Source organism: Phocoena phocoena, chromosome 20 (assembly GCF_963924675.1).
Source record: "Phocoena phocoena chromosome 20, mPhoPho1.1, whole genome shotgun sequence".
Classification (NCBI taxonomy): domain Eukaryota; kingdom Metazoa; phylum Chordata; class Mammalia; order Artiodactyla; family Phocoenidae; genus Phocoena; species Phocoena phocoena.
In genome coordinates, this window is record NC_089238.1 from 51,867,639 (window position 1) to 51,890,019 (window position 22,381).

The 22,381-nt window shown below is 47.5% G+C and overlaps 1 protein-coding gene across 1 annotated transcript in view; it reads right to left on the reverse strand.

Moving 5' to 3' along the window:
- Positions 1-8,698: 8,698 nt before the first annotated feature.
- Positions 8,699-22,381, reverse strand: part of CDYL2 (chromodomain Y like 2) — a 185,297-nt gene continuing 171,614 nt past the window's right edge. Inside the window, exons 5-7 of the mRNA XM_065898787.1 lie at positions 14,047-14,257; positions 12,099-12,242; positions 8,699-9,552 (exon numbers count right to left, since the gene is read on the reverse strand). Of these exons, the coding sequence (XP_065754859.1) occupies positions 9,394-9,552; positions 12,099-12,242; positions 14,047-14,257 (514 nt within the window). The 3' untranslated portion in view covers positions 8,699-9,393. The remainder of the gene's footprint in view (positions 9,553-12,098; positions 12,243-14,046; positions 14,258-22,381) is intronic.

A 22,381-nucleotide genomic window follows, 5' to 3' on the forward strand; every position in this document is an offset into this window, starting at 1 on the left:
AGCAGATGTAAGCTTTTATTCAATATATAGAATGGATAAACAACAAGGTCCTACTGTATAGCACAGAGAACTATATTCAATATTCTAGGATAAACCATATGGAAAAGAATATTAAATAAAAAGAATGTATATACGTGTATAACTGAATCATTTTGCTGTACAGCAGAAATTAACACAACATTGTAAATCAACTATACTTCAATTTAAAAAAAAGAGTGACGAGTGCCAACAGCTGTTCTAAACATTTTGTATATAGATAAAATCTCATTTACATATGTACATAATCTCATTTATATATCTTTCCTATATGTGTATAAATCTTATTTATATAAAACCTCACATACATATACACATATGTAAATAACATTAAACCATTAAATAGTAACTATCTGTCAACTGTTCCAAAAATTACATATTATGATACTTATATATAATCTCATTTGTGTAAATCTTGCATATATAAAATCTTACATATATATGAAAATCTCATTTAATCATTAAAAAGGCTGTATGCCAACTCTTCTAAATATTATATATAATCTAATTTTATATATTACTGCCTTTTACATATTTAAGTAAATCTCATATATATAAAATCTCATATATACGTCAGTCACGTGTGTGTGTGTGTGTGTATGCATGCACACACGTGTAAATCTCATTTAATCATTTAAAAACTCCTTAGGAGGCAGGCACAGTTGTAATCCCCAAAGGCTGAGCGAGCTCAGACACCCCGTGCATGTGATACCAGGACTCAGCTGAGCTCCTGGCACCTCCACTCAGACCTGCTCCCTCAAGCCCTGGAGCGGTCCCTGCCTCAATTTGGGGGCAATTCCACCTTTTTAGCTGCTCAGGCCCCAAATCCCAGGATCACCCTTGACTCAGTTCTCTCTCTCTTAGTCTGCCTTCAAAATACACTCAGGACTTCACTCCTTCTCATTACCTCAACTGCCCCATCCCTGAGCCAAGCCTTCGTCAAAGGCAGATGGTCAATTACAAGAGTCTCCTGTGGGTCCCCCTTGCCCTCAGCCCCCTTTTGCCCATAGTCACAGAGCGAAATCTTAAAGCGCAAGTCAGTCCCAGCCACGCCTTCCTACACCCTCCCACCTCCCTTTCATCTGAAGTCAAAGGAGAATGAGGCTTTAGCGATTTATATGTACCCCCTAAAACTTAGGGGACACAGATTGGCATCTGACTCATGCCGGAGAAATTCAGTGAATAAGAGGCCAACTAGTTGACTAGTTATAGTACACCAGTGAGGCAGTAGCTCCTGTCTGGAAGCTAGCTTGCACGCCCTGATCTGTGTGGACAGAGGTTGCGTGAATGCTCCCCTGAGCCACATGGTGTCCAGGAGTGGCAAAGGGCTGGCATGGGGATCATCTTACCCTAAAGGGACAAACAGACCTCAACTGACGAAGCTGGCAGTGGACCACTGGACTCCTAGGGACTGAAAAGGGAGTGGTGGGCTGATGATATAGAGTTTACTTGGCAGTTATAAGAGACTGGCCACCATCAACTGAAGAGGTCACCGAGAAACCCATACGAGTTCCCTGAGAGTCTATGAGGCCCAGAGGAGGAAAGCGCCCATGTGACAACAGCACCATTTGGTCCTTATAAAATCTTTCCAGTTCTCCCTAATCCAACCAGAAAAAGAAGTGAGAGTCAGGAATGAGTGAAGTCTTGAATGAAGCTGGAAGCATTGATGCTTAAATGGAACATGGCCATCTTCGACTACAGAATTGATACTGTGTTTGTGACTTTATATTATTTATTGGAAAGGTCCTACAGCCTACCTGTGCTGTCATCTAGGGTGCGGTCAGGACTATTCCGTTAAGTCGACTTAAAGGGACAGTGAGAGACAAAATAAAGTTGCTTCTGGGATTATACTCCATTACTGCTTATTCAATATATTGGTGAGTCATTTAATTGTTGATGTGTCTAACCAGATGGGAGCCTCAGCCCACTTCCTCTCACGATTGGGCAAGGGCTTCTTTCAGTATCATATCACATCAGTGTTAGCCTGTGACAGACAGTTAAAGGAAGAAGGGTTTGCCTTATAGATGTTACACACTCTGAAACATCTGAAGGGCCTCGTCCAGTCTCCTAGAAGGACCAGAAGCAGTCAGGAGCAAAGGACTTCCCAGGTTTGACCTTGACTACTTGGGATGGAGTCAGGACCTCAGAGAAAGGGTAAACAGGCACACAAGATGACACCAAGAACAAGAGAAAGGGAAAGGAAAGGGGACCAGCACAGGGAAGATCCTGGGCTCCAGCCAAGGCTGGCGGGCCCACACCGACAGAAAGGGGACCCGAAAGAAGATTAACAATTAACGCTACACAGTCTTCTAGACTTTGCAGGTGTTCACGATTGTGTAAAGTGTTCTCTCTGGCACTGCGCCGTGATCACTCTGAGAATCACAGCAGGATTACGTGCCTTTCTCACATTCTTGGACCCCAAGCTTCTGTAAAACGGGGACTGTCTGAGTCATCTGTGCCTTTCAGCACCTGTGCAGCCCGAGAGAGAGCAGGGGACTCAATACTGCTGCTGGATGGACGGACAGGTAGATGTGACCTTGTGCAAATCCCTTTCCCAGAATTCCCTGCTGCCACGAGCCCCCGAAAGTCTCCTTCTTCCTATTTCCTGCAGCCTCCACGTCGTCTCCGGAGCCAGGCATCCTCAGCAGTGTGTCTTTCCTAAGAGCCACCTTGTGATGACCGAGGCAACGAGAAAGGATTCTGCATAATTCCTCAGTGACAACTACGGTCGTCAGCCACGTGCGGCCACTGGGATTGTACAAAACCAAGCTCTGTGGAGGCCTATCTCGAGTGAGGAGCGGTCCCTATGCAAAGAAACATTCCAGGTATACCAGGGAAGGGGTGAATGAGCCTATCAGCCTTCTGAAAAACAGTACCAGTGCCCTCCCAATCAACCACCAGCCTGAATAACTCGAAGCCTCAAGGCCGATGTGGGTGAGGGCGTCTCTGCTCCCCAGGAAACCAGACACAACTTAGAAGCCTCAGATGTCGCAACCCCCTGGAGGCCCCAGAAACTTCTCTGTTCAGAAACCACAGAACCTGTTTGTGAACCTTATGTGCAGGCTAACAAAGAGAGAACACAAGCAAACGCAGACGGAGTTTCAACCTTTTTATTCAAAGCAGCTTCTCACAATGTATAAATACTGCATATTAGCACACATGAAAAATACAACTTCTAAGGCACCCAGAAATGTGTTCATACACGTTACAGGACCATTCACAAAGAGAGTGTACAATTTGCTCTAGACGGTCAGCATTTGATAAATCAGAAGGTTATTATCCCTCCGTACTGCACCCGGTCTCAGGGAATATTTACAGCATGGTGAGAAAGGGGCAGCTGTACCTGCTTTAGCAGTCTATGAATTACTCATACTTACAGATACTCAGAACTAAAGACTCTCCCATGATAACCTGGCGAAAGAAAATGAGTAGTCTAATTTGCAAAGGTCTCCTTGGATTTTGGTGTGTGTGCTATATCCATGATCGAATCTGAACACTCCCAGGGTAGGCTGGATACTTTTTTGGTAGCCTGCTTCAATTATCAGAGGTTTGGTAATAAGCCTTACCACTAGAATCCCACTTCTTCAGTATCAATCATTTCTCAACCGGTTAATGGATGAATGATTTCATCATGGATGAAGATGGAGCATCACCTAGTGTGAGAAGTGAAGAAAATTCTTCTCGGGCTAAACAGGAAGTGGAATGGGTTGATGGAGAACAAAAAGGAGGTGGAAATCTAGCAACTGCAGGATCTCAGTGCTCAGTGTAGACACATCTGAAGAACTCACGCTGGAGGTTTCTATTCAGATGGAGCAGTCCACACTGCTCAGATAACCTGAAGAATGCCAGCCCCCCGCTCCTTATGGTACCGGTATGGATAAAGGCTGGGACTACACAGCAGAAACACCAACCTGAGACAGTGCATTTCAATCCGAGAAGCTCATCTGTCAGAGCCTTCTCAAGGTGACGACAAATCCTTCTGTAGGGCCAGCCAGGGGGAGCATGAGGTTGGTGGATGGGAGCAGATTCTCTGTGCCATAAAGCATGTACGTCTCTGCCTAGATGTGCCCACAATCTATGAAACTCGTACTCTGCTGGAATAATGGAATTCTTTGGTCCTTGGTTTTATGAAAGGCAATATTTTCACAATCCTGTCAGCATGGACATCAGCAAATGACTTCAAGCTGGGACGAACGGCACAGGGACGCATTAAATACTAGATGGAAAACTCCACACCCTCCAAACTTCCCAGAGTCGCCTTAAGGAGCACCAGCGTGAGGCCAGGTGTTGGGCCAATGAGGCGTGGTCAACCCACAGAGATGCCTGAGCTGAAGCTGAAAACTAGATGTCAGTTTTTCTGATTGACGCACACACTGCAAATATTTGAAGCAAATCTCCATCCTAATGGGAGATAAGTTGACTTTATGAACACTTATTTGAGATGAACCAAATAACTTGACTTTAGCTATTCTATGGCCCTGGTCTCAAGATCATCTTTAAAGCCTTGGTAAGGAGAACCAGTAGGTAAGCAGGGCCAACTGAAAAGAATCATAATTTAAAAAAAAAGAAATTTAAGTTCCAAAGTTTAGTTGGTTTTTATCAGATCCCAGACACAGTGGACACACTGCCAGTGAGCTCCATGACTTACACGCCATTCAAACAGCCCCGGGTAGACTGGCTCAGCTGATGTGTACGTTGTGCATCTAGTTTGCCTGTGCCCTGCTAAACTCAGGTTCAGTATGGCTTAATGCACCTACTTCACTGATAAGACACTCAGGACATGTGGGAATGCGGATTATGTAACTGAAAGCGACTTCAGATTGTCTACACAGTAAGACTCACATGTAAACTTTGTTAACATCTCTCAAGGAGTGCTGACCACAGCCAGACTGGACATTTCCAGGTCACCTGCAAGGAGCCTGGAGTCAACCACCAAGATCAGGAGCAGAAAATGCCACTGGTTCAAAACAAATGATGGACCAGTAGCCCTCCCTGTGACCACATCTACACCATGTGACTAGCACAAAGGTGGCTCCAGAACACCTGTCCGTGGTCCCTTCGTGTGGCCGAAGACAATCACCAAGGTGTCTATCTGGGCCCTGCCGCCATCAACTCAACCAAACTCTCCAGATTAGCCATGGCGTACAGACTGCACAGAGTCCATCCACGTGGCTTACGCTACTTGGAAGAAACAACCCGTATTACCTTTTTTTTTTTTTTTTTTGCAACAAGCTTAAGGCTCTGTTCACAAACTCCATCAACTGGCACACAGTGAGAATTTATGGAGAGATCTTCAACTACATATGTAGTTGCAAAGGTTGGAAAATCTACTGATCCTAATGGTAAGGCTTATTCACATATTCAATACATTTTCAAATTATACTTCAAACTCACTTACTTTGAGAAAAGGAAAATTAACCGGCTCTCTTACAATTTAATAACACTAGATTCTAATGGAAAACAAAAAACAAAAAACCATTGGCACCAAACCAGAATGCTATTTTTTTGAAAGAACAAGTGATATTAATGGAAAAGATTGCCTAAAACGCATATCCTAACTTATCACAGAAATATAAAAGTTTATATTCTGAAAATATATATTGTATTAAAGTCTGTAAGCATTTCAACCAAAATTTGCAGAAATAACTAAGCAACACTTATCTACAACAAAAATATACATGCAAGACAACCCCCAAATGGTTTCCGTTAAATATCTACAAAGGCAAAGTGTAGATTTTTAAAGATTATACAAAACCATTTACAGAGAATAAAATAAAATACTTAAGAAATCTCATTTAGAGTCTTAAATACTGTGTATATTAGTGAGGATGTCTAAACTAATATATACAACAGATCTAAGTATCTGAATACAGAAACACAGAAGAGAAGCAATTCTGCATTTTAAATATTCACTTAGGAAGATCTGAAGATGTTTCTATCTGTTTCTCTTTGTTAAAAAAATTTCCACAGAAACTAGAGTGGAAAATTACATGAATGTGACTAAATTTCAAATTAAAAAAAGTTTACAAAATTTTTTAAACCAACAATTAATAATGGGAAATGCAATTCAGCATCCAATCAAGGCTATCTTTTAAATGTGGATATCTGGAGATACAGTTGCACTGATCGAAGTCTACTGTGATTATCATTTTTCCATCCTCATACTAAACTTCATATGGGAAAAACATATTTTCATGCTTCAGAGAGAACATTTCCTAGTTTACTTTATACCAAACAAGAATAACATTTAAAATCAATTCTCTACTACTTTCTCAGAGTTATCCACTTTCATTCCAAGAGGGTCACTTTTGATGGTTTTCACCCACAGACATTATTTCAAAGCAGGAAGGGACATATGGGTATATCTACCTTAGGCTGAGGCTTCCAAATGGTGAGGAACTCTGATCATCTTAGCAAAGTTCTCCAAAAAGTCCTCCTGGAACAAGGCTGTTAACATAAATGTTCCACTGCAAGATGCTGGATGCTAATCGCCAGGGGTTGGAGGAGAGGAGAGTTCTAACGCATGGCTAACAGGATGGCAAGGAGTGGATTGTCCAGAAGGCTGCTTGACTAAAGAAGTACCCTCATCTTCCCACCACAGCTCTTCTTCCAACCCCAAAGGTAATTCTGGGATGGGGCTACCAAGACCAAGCATGATTCCTCCAAGAACCTGCCCAAGGCTCTGGGATGTGACCGCCTGGGTGGGGAGGGGGCAAAGCAGAGTAGAGAGAAGGGAGAAAGGATCCTATGGGTGGAGAGAAGGTCCTGGGGTAGAAGACAAAAAGTGGGCCTTGTCTCAAGAGAGCTATGAGGTTAAACCCTGACACAACAACAGGTCTGGCAAATTCCAACCCAGGTCGATCAGCTGGAAGTTTCCTGGATCTCATCTATACATTATCAAAACAACTAACCAGAAAGTGAAAAATTCAGTGGTTTGGTCTACCCTGTAGCAAACAGATGTAACTGAGTTTCGCCCAATATGTGGAACATCCTTCTAGAACTGACTGTATGGAAATAACCGAAACACAGACTGTCTTGTAAAACACCTCCTGTTATACACGAAACCTACAGCTTAACACCAGGCATTCTATCTTAGTGATGGTTTCACATTCCTACCTCATCATCAGAGATCCTTGAGGTGTTTAGAAGTTTAGATTTGATGATCCAAAGCTATGTTTTAGTTCAAAGCTAAAACACTTCTGGTTTTTTCAGCAGGGAACAAAGATGGGCACTGAGCAAAAGGAATTTCCAAACATCCTCTTCCATTCCAACGAGAATCCTAACACTGCTTCTAGAGACGTTGAACGTGGCTGCCCCTAGAAGGTAAAAAGAAAACGAAGTGCTCTTTCTTTAGATGACTTAGTGATGGTTGAGAAGTTACCTGTCAAGGGTGAGGTCGTCTAGGGCCTTTGGTCTCAAAGGAAAAGACAAACCCAAATTGAGATGTGACAACAGGTATTTGGGCAAAAGCAGGTGTTTCCCTGTAGAAACTCCCCATCGTCTAGGTCTGCAGTTCCTACAGGAACCCCCATGGAGCAAGGGGAGGGTACACAGGACTTCAGCCCCATCTTCCTCTGGCTGGATTCAGCCAGGGTGGCTGCCCCCCAGCCGAAGCGAGAAGAAAGTGAGACATGTCCTCTTCCCTGAGCCTCGAGAAGTCATGGGGAAACTCAGAAGGAGAGAGGCTTTCAACAGAGGGAACCAAGACCATCTGGAGGACGGAGAATCCAGGTAAACTCAGGTTCACTGTTTAAAGGCCTATGTCTCTAGTTCTGCTATAGACAGTCCACCTGTGCTCCGAAACACAAAGCTCAGGGCCATGAGTCCTCTCCACCTGCCCAGTCTAGTGCATCCAGCTGCCTTCAGGGGAGGGAAGAGGACCAGAAAGGGAGAGAGAACTGTAACAATGACCCTCCCTCCCTTCAGATGGCCTCCCCTCCCCCAGCTGTGCCTAACTCTCACTGCTCAACTTTCTCTGCGGAAGGGTCGAGAGGAGCTGGTGACTAACAGAGGGTACTAGTAGGAGACGGGTGAGCAGAGGTCCTTGAGGACACCTGGCGGGGGGATTGCGATGGAAATGGAAAAATCCCGCCACTCTGGGAACCTAACTTTCTCTGATGCTTGACCCTCATGCAGAACATGGTCCTGTCACTTCCCTGCTTGAACTCTGATGTTTACGTTCTCCTCTCCAACCAAAACCAAAACCCCTCCTTCGCCACAGCTGACCCAGGGACTTTGGGCTGATGGTCTGAAGACAAATGCTGGAGCCCCCCTGTGGCCCACGCGCCCTGGGACAGGAGGCCTCATCCCTGGTTACTGCTCCATTACTGGACCATTCAGGCGGGAAGCCCCATTTATGTCCTTAAAAGGAGCAGAGTGAAGAGAAAACTCTTCCATGATTTCTCCTAAGAGCAAGTATTCAATTGTCATAGAACTGTTTCACACGCAGGAAATCTGGGGCAGAGCTATTCCTTTTATTCACAGAAATCCCGTTTTCATCTCTCTGAATTTTATTTCTACATGGTTCACTGCTAGAATGCACCAAATGGCATGAACCTTGTATGGGATTTGGTCCAGGGCAGTATGAAAATAATATCTGTGTGAACAACAGATATCATAATATATAAACAAAAATAAATAAATTAAATAAGTCGGGTGAAAAAAAAAACATTTTCCTAGTAGTTATGTGTTTGCAAAACTAGCTTTACATATAATACACATAAATTATCAGAATTTCCACTTACATTGTTTTAAAAATATATATTTAACAAAATGCTCCTAAATGTACAATATCTGGGTTTGTAAATCACTCAATTGGGTTTTAAGACCAAGCCCTAGAAGTCACGCAGATTTGCATCAGAGAGGAGACTGAGGCTGGATCTACACAATCGTTCTGCTCATGGGTCTAGAAATTCCCTAAGATTGGTCGTCCCCTGTCACTGGATCTGTACTTAACCAGACAGAGCCATGGCAGCCAAGTTTCCAAATCAGAGGCACTGTGTAGACACAGCCTGAGTCAGAGGATGGGGAAACGGGTCTTCCCCTTCCTGGACCAGGATGGTGCATTTCAGCAAGTGGGGAGAGGACAAGGGCACCTGGCAGAGGACTGGGAAGATACAGCCCTCGATAGCTCTCCAGCCAGTTGGGGTGGGGACACAGGGGAGGCCAAGTATGCTGCGTTTCCCATCGTTACACAAAACCAAACCAATGAGGAGCAACCAAAGGACACGAGGAAATGGACACGACCCTAGGTATAGCGAGACACCTTGACAGACTCCTTGGCCGGGAATACACTGTGCTCTGATTTCTGAAACACAGGACAGAGCTGGAAGTCACCTGCCCTTGAGCACTGGGCCCTCAGACTTCATAAATTTTGTCCTGCAGGTAGCTGAACAGGGAATCCAGGCCTTTGGAAGAACCCCAGAGCTGTTTGAGCATGAGGCATTCTTTCTCGTTCACATCTTCAAGCACTGACTTCAGGAAGCTCCGGACGAGGCATTTCGACTCCTCCAGCACCTGGAGGGAAACACACGAGCCTCATTAGCCTGGCGCCAGGGACTCTGCTCCAGAAGGATGTGCTTAATCTCCTCATGTCCAAAGCCAGAGGAGGTTGCCTCCTCTGGTCCGGGGCAACGGCCAGGAATGGATTGCAGGCATGCTGAGACGTTGAGCCCTCAGACCTTGGGATGGCTGAGTGGGACCCGCATTAACCTCAACTGCAGGAGTGACACTGACATATACTCAGAGTCACTTTCTATGGATGTCATGACAAAGTTTGGGAAATACGGCTTTCACCTCCCCATGCTACCTAACTTAAGAATGGCTGGGATCACGGAGTAAAATAATGAAATGAACTAATGGTTGTCAAAGTATCCATGGGACCCACCCTGACAGCAATGCCCCTTGGTCAGGCTTAGTAGTTAAGAGTAGTAGTAATAAAAGTAGTAATAAAAGTAGCAATCATTGTAATAGTAAGAACAATTGCAGTAACTGTAGCAATGAGCAGTAACAGTGGTAACAATGGTAACGCTACAGTATTATAGCGAGAACAGTAACGTTAGTGGTAGTAATAATGGCAACAACACCATAGTATTATAGCAACAGTAACAGTCATGCCAGTGGTCGTAATAATACTACAGTATTATAGTAGTGATAATGGCTGATATTAGTAATATAGTAGCAATCACGGTAATAAGAGTAATAATAATCTAATCACGAGTAAGTACAATGGTAGCAAGCATAGTGATCAGAGTAACAATGCCACTACCAGCACTGTTAGCCCATCGGCTCTACGATAGGCACTTCTGCATTCTTTTATTTCTTCCTCAAGTTAACTGCACAACTAGGTAGCCATCTCCGCATTACAGATGAAAGATGTGAGCTCAGGAAGTGAAGGCGCCTCGAGCCGCCTGTTGGGTGTGCCCTGCCAACGCCTGGCTGATTCTGCAGGCTCCACGCTGCCTCGGTCTGGCAGAGGCATAGCCGGAAGCCGGGCCTCCGAGCATCCTTCTGCTGGCCTCCACCACCCTCTGTGGACCTGGAGGCTCTGGTCCTCAGTCTCACAAAGCGCTTTCCAACAGAAAAAAGCAAGACAAGAGCTCCCTTGCTCAAGCAGGCTGGAAAGGGGCAGTGATCTCCCTCAGCTTGGGCTGGAGGCGAATGGGTGGTAAGAAAGGGCTGGCAGACCAAGGGTGCCTCTTTCCTTCCAAGAATTGCTCTCCTGGGGTCGTGGGGTAGATTCCCATCTCAGGTGAATCACCCCAAAGCTCCTGAATTCATACCTGTGGGTGGGAGAGGTTTCCTTGCAGTATTTCTTCAAAAGCCGGTTTCATCTGAGCACCTCCACTGCCCAGAGACCAAACTCCTCAGTGGAGCCTTGGGGCCTTTCTCCTCCCTGCCTTTTCAGTCTTATCATCCCTCAGCTAGCCCCTGCACCTGCTCACACCACCAGGAGCCGCTGCCTGGACTCCACGCAGGGTTTTGGACTTTTGTGGCCTCACTCACACCGTTTGCTCCGCTGAGAACTTCCACCCACCTCTCTGCGCAGCTGCCCCTATGTCACCAATCATCCCCGTTTGCCCAGGCTCATGGGGTTTCCTGGGACTCGAGATTTTTGGTGCTAAAACCAGGAGAGTCTCAGGCAAAGTGGGACGAGTTGGTCACCAGAATCATCAGGAAGATTAAAAGAGAACTCACATAAAGGGATAAGCAAAGTGCTTGGCCCAACAAGGCTGTACCATCCCCACCCTGCCACTGTCACTGGGACCAACAGGCTTCCGGGGGGCAGAGCTGACACACAGTATGTGCCCAGTAAAGGCTGATGAGCCATATCAAGAGGGGAGTGGCAGCTGGGTGCAGCCTCGGGGTAGACAGGGAGAAGGAAAGGGGTGGTCACGGGTCAGCCCCACAATCCAGCCCAGCACCCGTGATGCTGAAGCACAGAAAGCGTCCGGGCCTGCTGCTCCCAAAGCACCTTCCCCGTTTCCCACTCGGCCCTTTCTCCACCTTCAACAGGATATTTCCATACAGCGCTCAGAGAGACTTTGATGAGATAAAATCGACACAATTAAAACCCGGTGTCTCCACGGAGGTGTTATTTATTTATCTGTTTTTCAAGGTGTCTTCAGAGTCGAACCGGTTACATGTGCCAAGCACTGGACAGGCAGGAGAAATGAGGTACCAGGACAGCGGAAACCACTTTTTCTCATCTCTCATCTGGCTTCACACCCTCTGTCCTTATTCGTCTTTGCTTCTCATTTCTTTGAAAACCATAGATGATTTGTATTTTCGTGCATGTTTAGGACTTTCTTTAAAGGCAACCCTTCTACCCCAGGGTATAAATCTCTTCTGTGAGGTTTTCACACTAGAGCTGATGGGGAATATCTAACAGTGCTGACCACCTCCCTCTGGATTTAAGCTCTCAGCACCGAGATGCGGCATCTGTTAAATCACGTACTCCCTGCGTGACCTTTGGCAAGTCGGTCACTCCCTTCCGGCCTCGTTGCCCTCACCTGTAAAATGGGTCTACTGCAAGGACAGGGCACAGAGACTCAGGAACTCACCACCGCGCTGCAGGAGGCCATCTCCTTGACCCGCAGCATGACCTCCTGGCTGAACGTGGTTGGCCAGAAGACCTGTGACACCAGGCCTCTGCTGCATGCCTCCTGGGCGGTGAGCTTCCGCCCGCAGAAGAGCATCTCGTTGGCCTGAGAAAGCAAAGGCAGGAGAAGGCTGAGAGCTGGCACGCCTCCAAGCCTGCTCGCGAGCCCGCCTGCTGTGCGCAACTGTCCCGGCTCCCAGAGGCAGCATCCTTAACTGGGGGCCAAAGATGCTCTGGGGGCTGCTTGCACACGCCTGTGTCTACGTGCGTCTTTCTGCACAGAGGGCCCACAGCTTTCACTGAATTCCCCTAAGAAGCCATGTCCCTGCAGGGGCTCCGCCTGCAATACCCACTTCACCCCCGCCCCCGTCTGGTGGCAGGGCTGCAGGAGGAGACGTGTGTCGGGCTGGGAACAGTTCACAGCTGATACCCCTTCCTCAGTGACTGATTCAGGGATGAGCAGATGAGCCACCCGAGATATTAAAGCTGTCTGTGAGGTCTCCAAGCTGGAGAGGATGGGGAAGACACTTCCTCTCTCTCTGGTGGCTTAAGTCACTGAGCCCAGGGCCACCCACTGCTGTGGAGAGGGACGGGCTGCCAAGACAGCAGGGATGGAGAACAAGAGCCCTGCCGGCACTGGGATTCCTGGGCGTGACACCCCCAAAGGAGGCTCTACTGCTGGACCTGCCAGTTACGGCAACCGTTAAATTCCTTTCTTCCCCTCTTTAAGCCAGTTAAAGTGTTTCCATCACCAGCAGCCAGAAAGGTCCCGACCATAATCCCATACCATAATCCCAACGCAGAGAGGCGCACCCCTCCCAGTGACCCGGGGCTGTGCATAGGCAGTGCCCAGGTACGAAGGGCAGAAACACCTCCTGCGTCCTGCCGTGTCCTCTGCGCCCCACCCCCCAGAGAACTTCCCCTGACTTTGAAGTGTGCAGCTGTTGTACACGGTCTGGGAAAAGCAACGTGGGAAAGGTCCCGGGCACAGACAGAGCCCAGCGCAGTCACCCACTGACACCAACAAATGACTCTCCCGCTGATAATTAGGGCAAGATGGTCACGGTCCCTCCCCCACCGCCTTCACACAGCAGACAACCCAATCCCTTCCCTGACTGCCGTCCACCTGCCTCCCCTGTCCCTCCCTTCCCGGCCCTGCAGGCTTAGCCGCTGTCAGATGGATGTTGAAATGTCAAGCTCTCCCAGCCTCTGGATCTGTGCACGTGCCTCCCCTTTTGTTCTGGTTGTCACTGGAGGGTCATGATGACCCAAGGGACAATCTTTCAGGCCCGAGGAGCAAAATTTGTCAGGTCGCTAATAAGCCTATGGATGCATTCGGCTGGACGTTTGAAGACAAATACGTGTCACTGAACGTATTCAGAAACACCGTCTCAGGAAGGAGGAACGCGAGGAAGGAACCCAGTAGAAGGAGCCCACCAGGACGCAGTCGGGGAGAACACGTCTCAATCAGCAACATCCTTGGAGTTTCAGAAATGATTGAAATAAAAGAAAGCGATAAGGCTGTACAAGGTTAACATTTTTGTGACCACGAAGGAACCAGGCAGAGCACAGGGGCCGAGATCGAAAGGGAAAGTGCCTGCTTTCGGGGCTCCCTGGCTGCCCCACCTTCCTACCACTGCTGAGATGGAAGCCGCGGAAAGCAGCCCCAGCTCCAGAGTCCGAATGGCCTTGCAATCCACCTGTCGGGCCTGCTGCATAGACACCGGCTGGCAGCAACTCTGGGAAGGCAGAGGAAGCTGAGACGGCCCCCAGATTCCACAGGCCAGGAGTACCCCCGGGACTCGACCCACATGAAGGGCTGTATCCTAAACCCAGGACAGAGGAGGGGTGCTGTGGGACCCAAAACCCATGGGTCACAGGGAAGGACCCGCCACAGAGAGGAGGCTTACCAGTGCGACACCCAGGATCTGTGGGAAGGTATAGGAGGAACAGCCGGCGGGCGTGAGGCGGATGGTGGCGTAGGGGGTCTGAAACCAGGCTTTCTCGCTGGCCCACACGATGTCGCAGAGGGGCAGGATGGAGGCTCCCAGGCCTAGCGCGGGCCCATTGATCGCCACCACGATGGGCTTCTTAAACTGGATAAAGGCCTTCACAAAGTCCCTGGGGAAGAGAGAAGACCCTCTTTAGCAGGTGAGCAGGCCTGCCGAGACCCACGGACACCCTTGATTCTGTCGAGGTGGAAATAAGCTTCCCCAGGTGCTGGGAAGCACCCACAGATCATGAGGGAAGTGGGTGCTCAGAAGGGGTCTCATTCTCCCAGACACCGAGCCGCAGAGCTGCGGGCACAGGCGTGGCACACTTAGTGGGTGGTACCAGATTTTCAGAGGGAAACTCATGGGGTGATCACGGTTTGCCCAGAGGGCCCCAGGTCATGCCCGTTGTCCCAGCACTGCACCAGGCTACCCTGTCCTTCCACCCCCTAGATATTGACAAAGTGTAAATATCCTTAAGGAAGATAGCTTGAACGTTAAGGTTCTGAACAGAACCAAAAGGAGGGTGTTACAAGGAAGGGTACGTGAACTCAAGGAGAGAAGGAACATTCTAAGGGCACTGGCGAGGGTGGAATTGGTGGCTTTGAGAGGATGAACCTCTTATTATTCGAGGTGCTCCAAGTTTGGTCCAATGGTCACCCTGGGTGATGCTGGAGAGGGCATTCAAGCTTCAGACGGTAGGCACAGGTGGGGATTGATGACATTTAAGAATTCTTTCAGTCCTAGGATTGTCTGATTCTGAGTTACCTAAAGACATGCCAGACTCACCCGGGGTGGATCCAGAATGCTGACAAGGGTCTCTATATTTGGGTGGCTTTGACCAAAACTGGGGAAGGACGCTGGGCTCCCCTGGAGGTGTGAGGCATCTGGCACCATGCCCACGAATTAGGCGATATGCTATCTCCCTGCCCTTCTGCGTTGAGCAAGGTTACAGGGTGCATCTTTAATATTAAACAGAGACATCTACAATAAACCTCTACTTCCTTGCCTTAGAACACTTTTCACCTTTCCCTTAGTTGCTGTATTAAGGTCTATAAAATTTTAATATTCATGTGGACACAGAGGAAAGATCCAGGATGTCTAGCAAAGCTTGCATCCCTCATTATTCTCAGGTGGAAGATCAGAAATTAACAAGAACTCACAAGAATAAAATCCAAACTCCTGACCATGACCTTGGTCTGCCTCTGCTTACCTCTCCAGACTTATCTCCTGTCTCTCTCACCCCTGTTCACTGTGCAGGAGCTGCACGGGCCTTCTGAGAGTTCTTGGAAAACACCACTATCACAATTTGCAATTATCCTAATTATTTGCTTCCTTACTTGAATTCTCCTCCCCCTTTAGTTCCTTAAGGAAACTCACAGGTCTGCCTTGGGCACTGCTTGGTCTCCATGCATACTGGAATTAACACTCAGTAAACAATCTCCCAGAATGAGAGCAAAGACTGCAGATGTGTAGCGGTGATGCACGCGCTATTCGCCAGACCTGGTTTCCCTTCCCTCTTCTTCCTGAGGCTGCAACTGGGACACGGTCCCCAGGCTCCCTTGCAGTTGGCTGTGGCCCAGTAACCAAGTGCTGGCCGATGGGATGTAAGTGGAAACCAAATACACACTTCCGGGTCTGATGCAAGGAAACCTCCCACCACACAGCCCCCCAAGCCCTCTCATCTTGACAAGCATGGCAGTCTTGGAAGACCTTTGTTGAGCCGCAAGATGGAAGGAGTTTGAGTTCCTGAGTCACCACTTGGAGGATAGTCATGGGCTGATCAGCAACTTCTGTTCTAGGTTCACATATATGTGAAGTAAATTTCTATCACAGCTGAGCTGTTATATACATTTGGGGTTCATTTGTTACAGCAGCTAATACTTAACTAATACAAATGTCGAGCTGATTTATCCCTTCTCAGGTGATACTATTCTCCCCGAATTCTTATCAAAAGATGAGGGTATCACGGTGATATGCTGGGATCAGACTGAACTGTGAGAAGACTTCTTAACACTCCACTGGGGTAGGGGGTATCTTAGGACCTACATGTTGTCATGAAAGTACACGCCCAGGCTTGAGACGTCAGATTTCCTGACATCCGTGTGATTCTGTGAGTAGATTCTCTGTGAGGTATCTCAGTCACTGCTGCCTCACTGTGGCTGAGCCCAGAAGGATACTGCTACCCAGAGGGAGACCTGGCACCACGGCCTTCTGAGTCCTGGTTTTCCAGTGGCCCATTTCCTGGCTTGACTTTCTAACTTCATGGCTTCAGTCACTGGTTTTAACAAGTGCTTTTTACCAAATGCAATTTGGAGTCTGCAGGAGATGTGGGGCTTCCTTGTAGGGTCCTTGGAACCACAGGGTTTGGGTATTTTTAACAGATGTTCTACGCCTAAATCCCCTCATATGATTCTAGGATCTTGGATCTCAGAGTTGGGAAGGACTTTAAGAGGCATGGAGCCATATGACAAACCCACAGCCAATATCGTCCTCAATGGTGAAAAACTGAAAGCATTTCCACTAAGATCAGGAACAAGACAAGGCTGCCCACTCTCACCACTCTTATTCAACATAGTTTTGGAAGTTTTAGCCACAGCAATCAGAGAAGAAAAAGAAATAAAAGGAATCCAAATCGGAAAAGAAGTAAAGCTGTCACTGTTTGCAGATGACATGATACTAGACATAGAGAATCCTAAAGATGCTACCAGAAAACTACTAGAGCTAATCAATGAATTTGGTAAAGTAGCAGGATACAAAATTAATGCACAGAAATCTCTGGCATTCCTATACACTAATAATGAAAACTCTGAAAATGAAATCAAGAAAACACTCCCATTTACCACTGCAACAAAAAGAATAAAATATCTAGGAATAAACCTACCTAAGGAGACAAAAGACCTGTATGCAGAAAATTATAAGACACTGATGAAAGAAATTAAAGATGATACAAATACATGGAGAGATATACCATGTTCTTGGATTGGAAGAATCAACATTGTGAAAATGACTCTACGACCCAAAGCAATCTACACATTCAATGCAATCCCTATCAAACTACCACTGGCATTTTTCACAGAAATAGAACAAAACCTTTCACAATGTGTATGAAAAGACCCTGAACAGCCAAAGAAATCTTGAGAACAAAAAATGGAGTTGGAGGTATCAGGCTCCCTGGCTTCAGACTATACTACAAAGCTACAGGAATCAAGACAGTATGGTACTGACACAAAAACAGATCAATGCAACAGGATAGAAAACCCAGAGATAAACCCAAGCACATATGGTCACCTTATCTTTGATAAAGGAGGCAGGAATGTACAGTGGAGAAAGGACAGCCTCTTCAATAAGTGGTGCTGGGAAAACTGGACAGGTGCATGTAAAAGTATGAGATTAGAACACTCCCTAACACCATACACAAAAATAAGCTCAAAATGGATTAAAGACCTAAATGTAAGGCCAGAAACTATCAAACTCTTAGAGGAAAACATAGGCAGAACGCTCTATGACATAAATCACAGCAAGATCCTTTTTGACCCACTTCCTAGAGAAATGGAAAAACAAAAATAAACATGGGATTTAATGAAACTTAAAAGCTTTTGCACAGCAAAGGAAACCATAAACAAGACAACAAACAAAAGACAACCCTCAGAATGGGAGAAAATATTTGCAAATGAAGCAACTGACAAAGGATTAACCTCCAAAATTTACAAGCAGCTCACGCAGCTCAATAACAAAAACACAAACAACCCAATCCAAAGATGGGCAGAAGACCTAAATAGACATTTCTCCAAAGAAGATATACAGACTGCCAACAAACACATGAAAGAATGCTCAACATCATTAATCATTAGAGAAATGCAAATCAAAACTACAATGAGATATCATCTCACACCGGCCTGAGTAGCCATCATCAAAAAGTCTAGAAACAATAAATGCTGGAGAGGGTGTGGAGAAAAGGGAACACTCTTGCACTGCTGGTGGGAATGTGAATTGGTACAGCCACTATGGAGAACAGTATGGAGGTTCCTTAACAAACTACAAATAGAACTACCATATGACCCAGCAATCCCACTACTGGGCATATACCCTGAGAAAACCATAATTCAAAAAGATTCATGTACCAAAATGTTCATTGCAGCTCTATTTACAATAGCCAGGAGATGGAAACAACCTAAGTGTCCATCATCGGATGAATGGATAAAGAAGATGTGGCACATATATACAATGGAATATTACTCAGCCATAAAAAGAAACGAAACTGAGTTATTTGTAGTGAGGTGGATGGACCTAGAGTCTGTCATACAGAGTGAAGTAAGTCAGAAAGAGAGAGACAAATACCATATGCTAACACATATATATGGAATCTAAGGGAAAAAAATGTCATGAAGAACCTAGGGGTAAGACAGGAATAAAGACACAGACCTACTAGAGAATGGACTTGAGGACACGAGGAGGGGGAAGGGTAAGCTGTGACAAAGTGAGAGAGAGGCATGGACATATATACACTACCAAACGTAAAATAGCTAGCTAGTGGGAAGCAGCCGCATAGCACAGGGATATCGGCTCGGTGCTTTGTGACCGCCTGGAGGGGTGGGATAGGGAGGGTGCGAGGGAGATGAAAGAGGGAGGAAATATGGGAACATATGTATGTGTATAACTGATTCACTTTGTTATAAAGCAGAAACTAACACACCATTGTAAAGCAATTATACTCCAATAAAGATGTTTAAAAAAAAAAGAGGCATGGAGCCCAATCTTCCACTTGTGCAGAATCCCCTCCACAGCCTCCTGAGGACGCATCTTGCCCTCTGTTGAACATTCTCAATGAAGAGCGTCCATCCCTATAAAGATGCCCTCCTGCCGAGGCCCTTATGTGGGCCCCTCCGATGCTCCTATTTGCTCTGCTTCACCATCCACACGACAGTTCTTCCAGCATTCACCTGGGCTCTCATGACTTTCCAGAAGCTTCCCCTTCCAGACCCAGAGACTTTCATGCTATCGTTTCCAACCTGAGCTCTGTGCAGAGGCACCAAGGACCCCCGAGGAGGGCTAAGGGGCCCAGGTGTGCTCAGCTCCGACCCTCCACCCCCAAGCTCCCCTGTTTCAGTCCAGCAGCCTCATGAATTCATTTCCTTGATATAAAAATGTGATGCACAGACCGCTCTCCCCATCCTTTTCCTCTCACCTCAAGCAGTAGATCTCTATCGCGAGGGCCCGCCGGATGTGCGAGCCAGACAACACACAGGATATTGCATTACAGACACTGCCGCTCAGATAGCTGACGCTGGTCTGCGTGGCGGGGCTGCGCTGGGGAGGTGGCTGGCCGTCTTCCCCCCATGTCAGAGTCCCTCAGGCTGACACCAGCCCTCGCTTCTCCCTCTGCCACAGGCTGATGTGGCAGAAGGAGCAGGAACTTCGGGGTCTGAAAGACTTGGGGTCAAGTCTCAACACCGCCCCTCACTAGTGGGGAGACCTCGGACAAGTTACCCAGTCTCTGGAGCCTCATTTTACTTCCTGGAAAATGGGAAAGCCAGTGGGGGTGTCCACAAGAATTAAATGTGATGGTCCACCAGAGGCGCCAGCACACTGCCTGGCACACAGGCCCCTGTTCTCACGGTCGGCGCATCGGCTACGGAGGGTGGACACAGCTTTCACTCCATTCTCCGTGCTCTGTAATCTGCTCACCTGGCCTGAAGGAGACTCAGAAAAATTCTGCACACGGGTATGTCTGGATTTCACCTGGAGCACTTGGCACCTGTGACCCCGCTATCCAGTCCCTTTAACCAGAGCCGTACAGTGCAGTCCTCCCACTGCCAAAGTTCAGAGCCAAGGCAGCCGGGACGGGGCCTGTGAGGACCAGGTACACACGGTGACAACCATCCTGGGCCGCCCCCAGAAGCCCACTCCATAGTCAGACCCAGCCTTAGCTAGAACTTGCGGCGGGAAGTAACAGGAGTAACAATGAAAATAATTCTTTACACTTATTCTAAGTACTCATTCGGGCCAAGCACGGGTCAAGTATTGCACACAAGTTATCTGATTCCTCTTTGTCCCAGCAGCCCGCCAGCAGGCCACCACATCCCCTGTGAGGAGTTCGGGTGAGGGCAGCCTCTCATCCAGGATTGGGCGGACAGCTTTGCTTGGATCCTGGATAGAGACGTCTTCGGAATGAGTCATCTGAGCTCTTCCCACATCTGCCAGTCCATTCAGCGAACATCTGCAGAGGGAACGCAGCTTCCCGGGCCATGTGCACGCATGTTTTCTTTACGAAACTTTGAGGATGGGAAGGGAGCACCGCTGGGGGTACTGTGGCTGCGTGGCCCAGCCGACAGCGTGCGTGTGCCGGGAGAATTGCAAGGGATGCCCGCAGGCGATAAGGTCCTGTGGCCAAAATATGTCTCAGCCATGCCAGATTGTGAACGAAGTTCTTTCACAAGAGACTGCTCAGACAGTAAATACGTTAACTGGAAAATCCGAAGGAATGGGGACAGAACTCATTTACTGACAGAGCCCCTCGCTCACGATGCTGCTCTGGAAAGCTACAGGACAGTCTTTGGGGAAGGCTTCTCTGCACTGTGTTCCTGAAACTTCTGGTGCGCTCAGTCAAGGTGCAGAAGCCTCTTGGTTGGTACGGGGCAGGGGTCCTCAACCCTGTCTTCATATTAGAAACACCGAGGGAACTTTAAAACCCCCACCTCACACACATTAACTCAGAAGCTCCTGGAGGGACAGCCGAGCAGCTGGGTTTTGGAAAAGCTCACTGGGCTGAGAACTGGTGGCCCAGGGGACACCCCCACTCCATCTCCCTGGGTCCCTGCCAGCCCACGAACTAGGAAACTCTGCTTCCCCTGCCGCCTTTCCCTTTGCTCTGCCTAAGAGAAACTCTCCTTCCTGAGGAAATGGCAACTGTCTGAGCTCCACTGGCTGCGTTTCTCCAGAGATGAGGTCATGCGTTCAGCATCTCCTCCAGTTTGGGACTGCAGCTAATGCCACCAGTGAAACTCGTAAACCAGGTGAAGGCTATAGCCACGACTTTGCTCAGGCCACAGAGGTAGGCGCCCCATCTCTGAGAGTCCCATAAATGAGGAGGGACGCTTACGGGGGACCCTGCTGGTCCCCTCACTATGTGACAAAGTGCCTGTGAAAGGACACAGCCGAGTGGAGTAAAGAACAAACCTCCGTGTACACGGCTGGGCTATCTGCACGTGGGCAGCCCAAGAGCAGCCTGAAACCACGACGCCTTTTCTAATAACTGCCTTCAGGTAGCCCACGTCTCTTCCAGCAAGAATTCTGCCACGGGAAGTGCACAGGGGTTTTAGAGCAGAGATTCTAGGGGATGCTTCTCCCTAAAGAGGGACTCTGAACCCCACATATGCAGGCGTCCCTGTGTCACCTCTTGGAGGCTCTGCATCCCCTGGAAGCCTCCCTTGCCTGTGGGAATCAGCTTCCGGGAGACGCTGCCAGAGCCCAGTGAGACTGGAGGCCACAGAAAATCCCTAACATGCGGCCGGAGGCTCCATGACTCCACGCAGAGTAACTGCTCCTTTTCAAGGGACCAGGAGGCATCCCTGAACCGTGGCTTGTCTGAGGACCACAAAAGATGCAGCAGTGGGCATATGTGCCCTTCCCAGGATGGAGGACCCGTGACACCCTTGCTGGAAATCATGATCACTTGCTTTTGACAAATGCATAAAGAATGGGGAAATAACTACCCTTCAGTGTCCCAGAGGAGATACTGATCTTTGGGATTGGCTGTCACCCCGAGGATCCCACTTTTTGCCCCAAAGGCAATAAGACAGTGGGGGAACATTCCCCACCCCACTGGATCTGCATATACACAGCTCCCCACATCCATCCTCCTCCCCAGGGCTGAGCCATGTCAGCTCCAGGACGCAGGGACCTCCAGAAAAACAAAGATTTCACCATCAGGCAGAGGGTGGGAGTAGTGTGTATAATACTTGGGCATTACCAGACACTGGGCTTAATATGAAGAAATAAAACCTCTTTTTGATCAAAAGAATAAAGTGGGATATAACCTAGAGTGTAAAAGCATCCCTAATTTTGGCAGGAAAACACTGGATGTCCAATTAGAATCTGAATTTCAGATAAACATCAAATAATTTTTTTAGTATATGTATATCCCACGTACTGCATGGGTTGGGATATACCTATGCTTTAGAAAATGTTTCATTGTTTGAAATTCAAATTTAACTGAGCAGTCTGTATTTTTTTTATTATCATTAATTTTTTT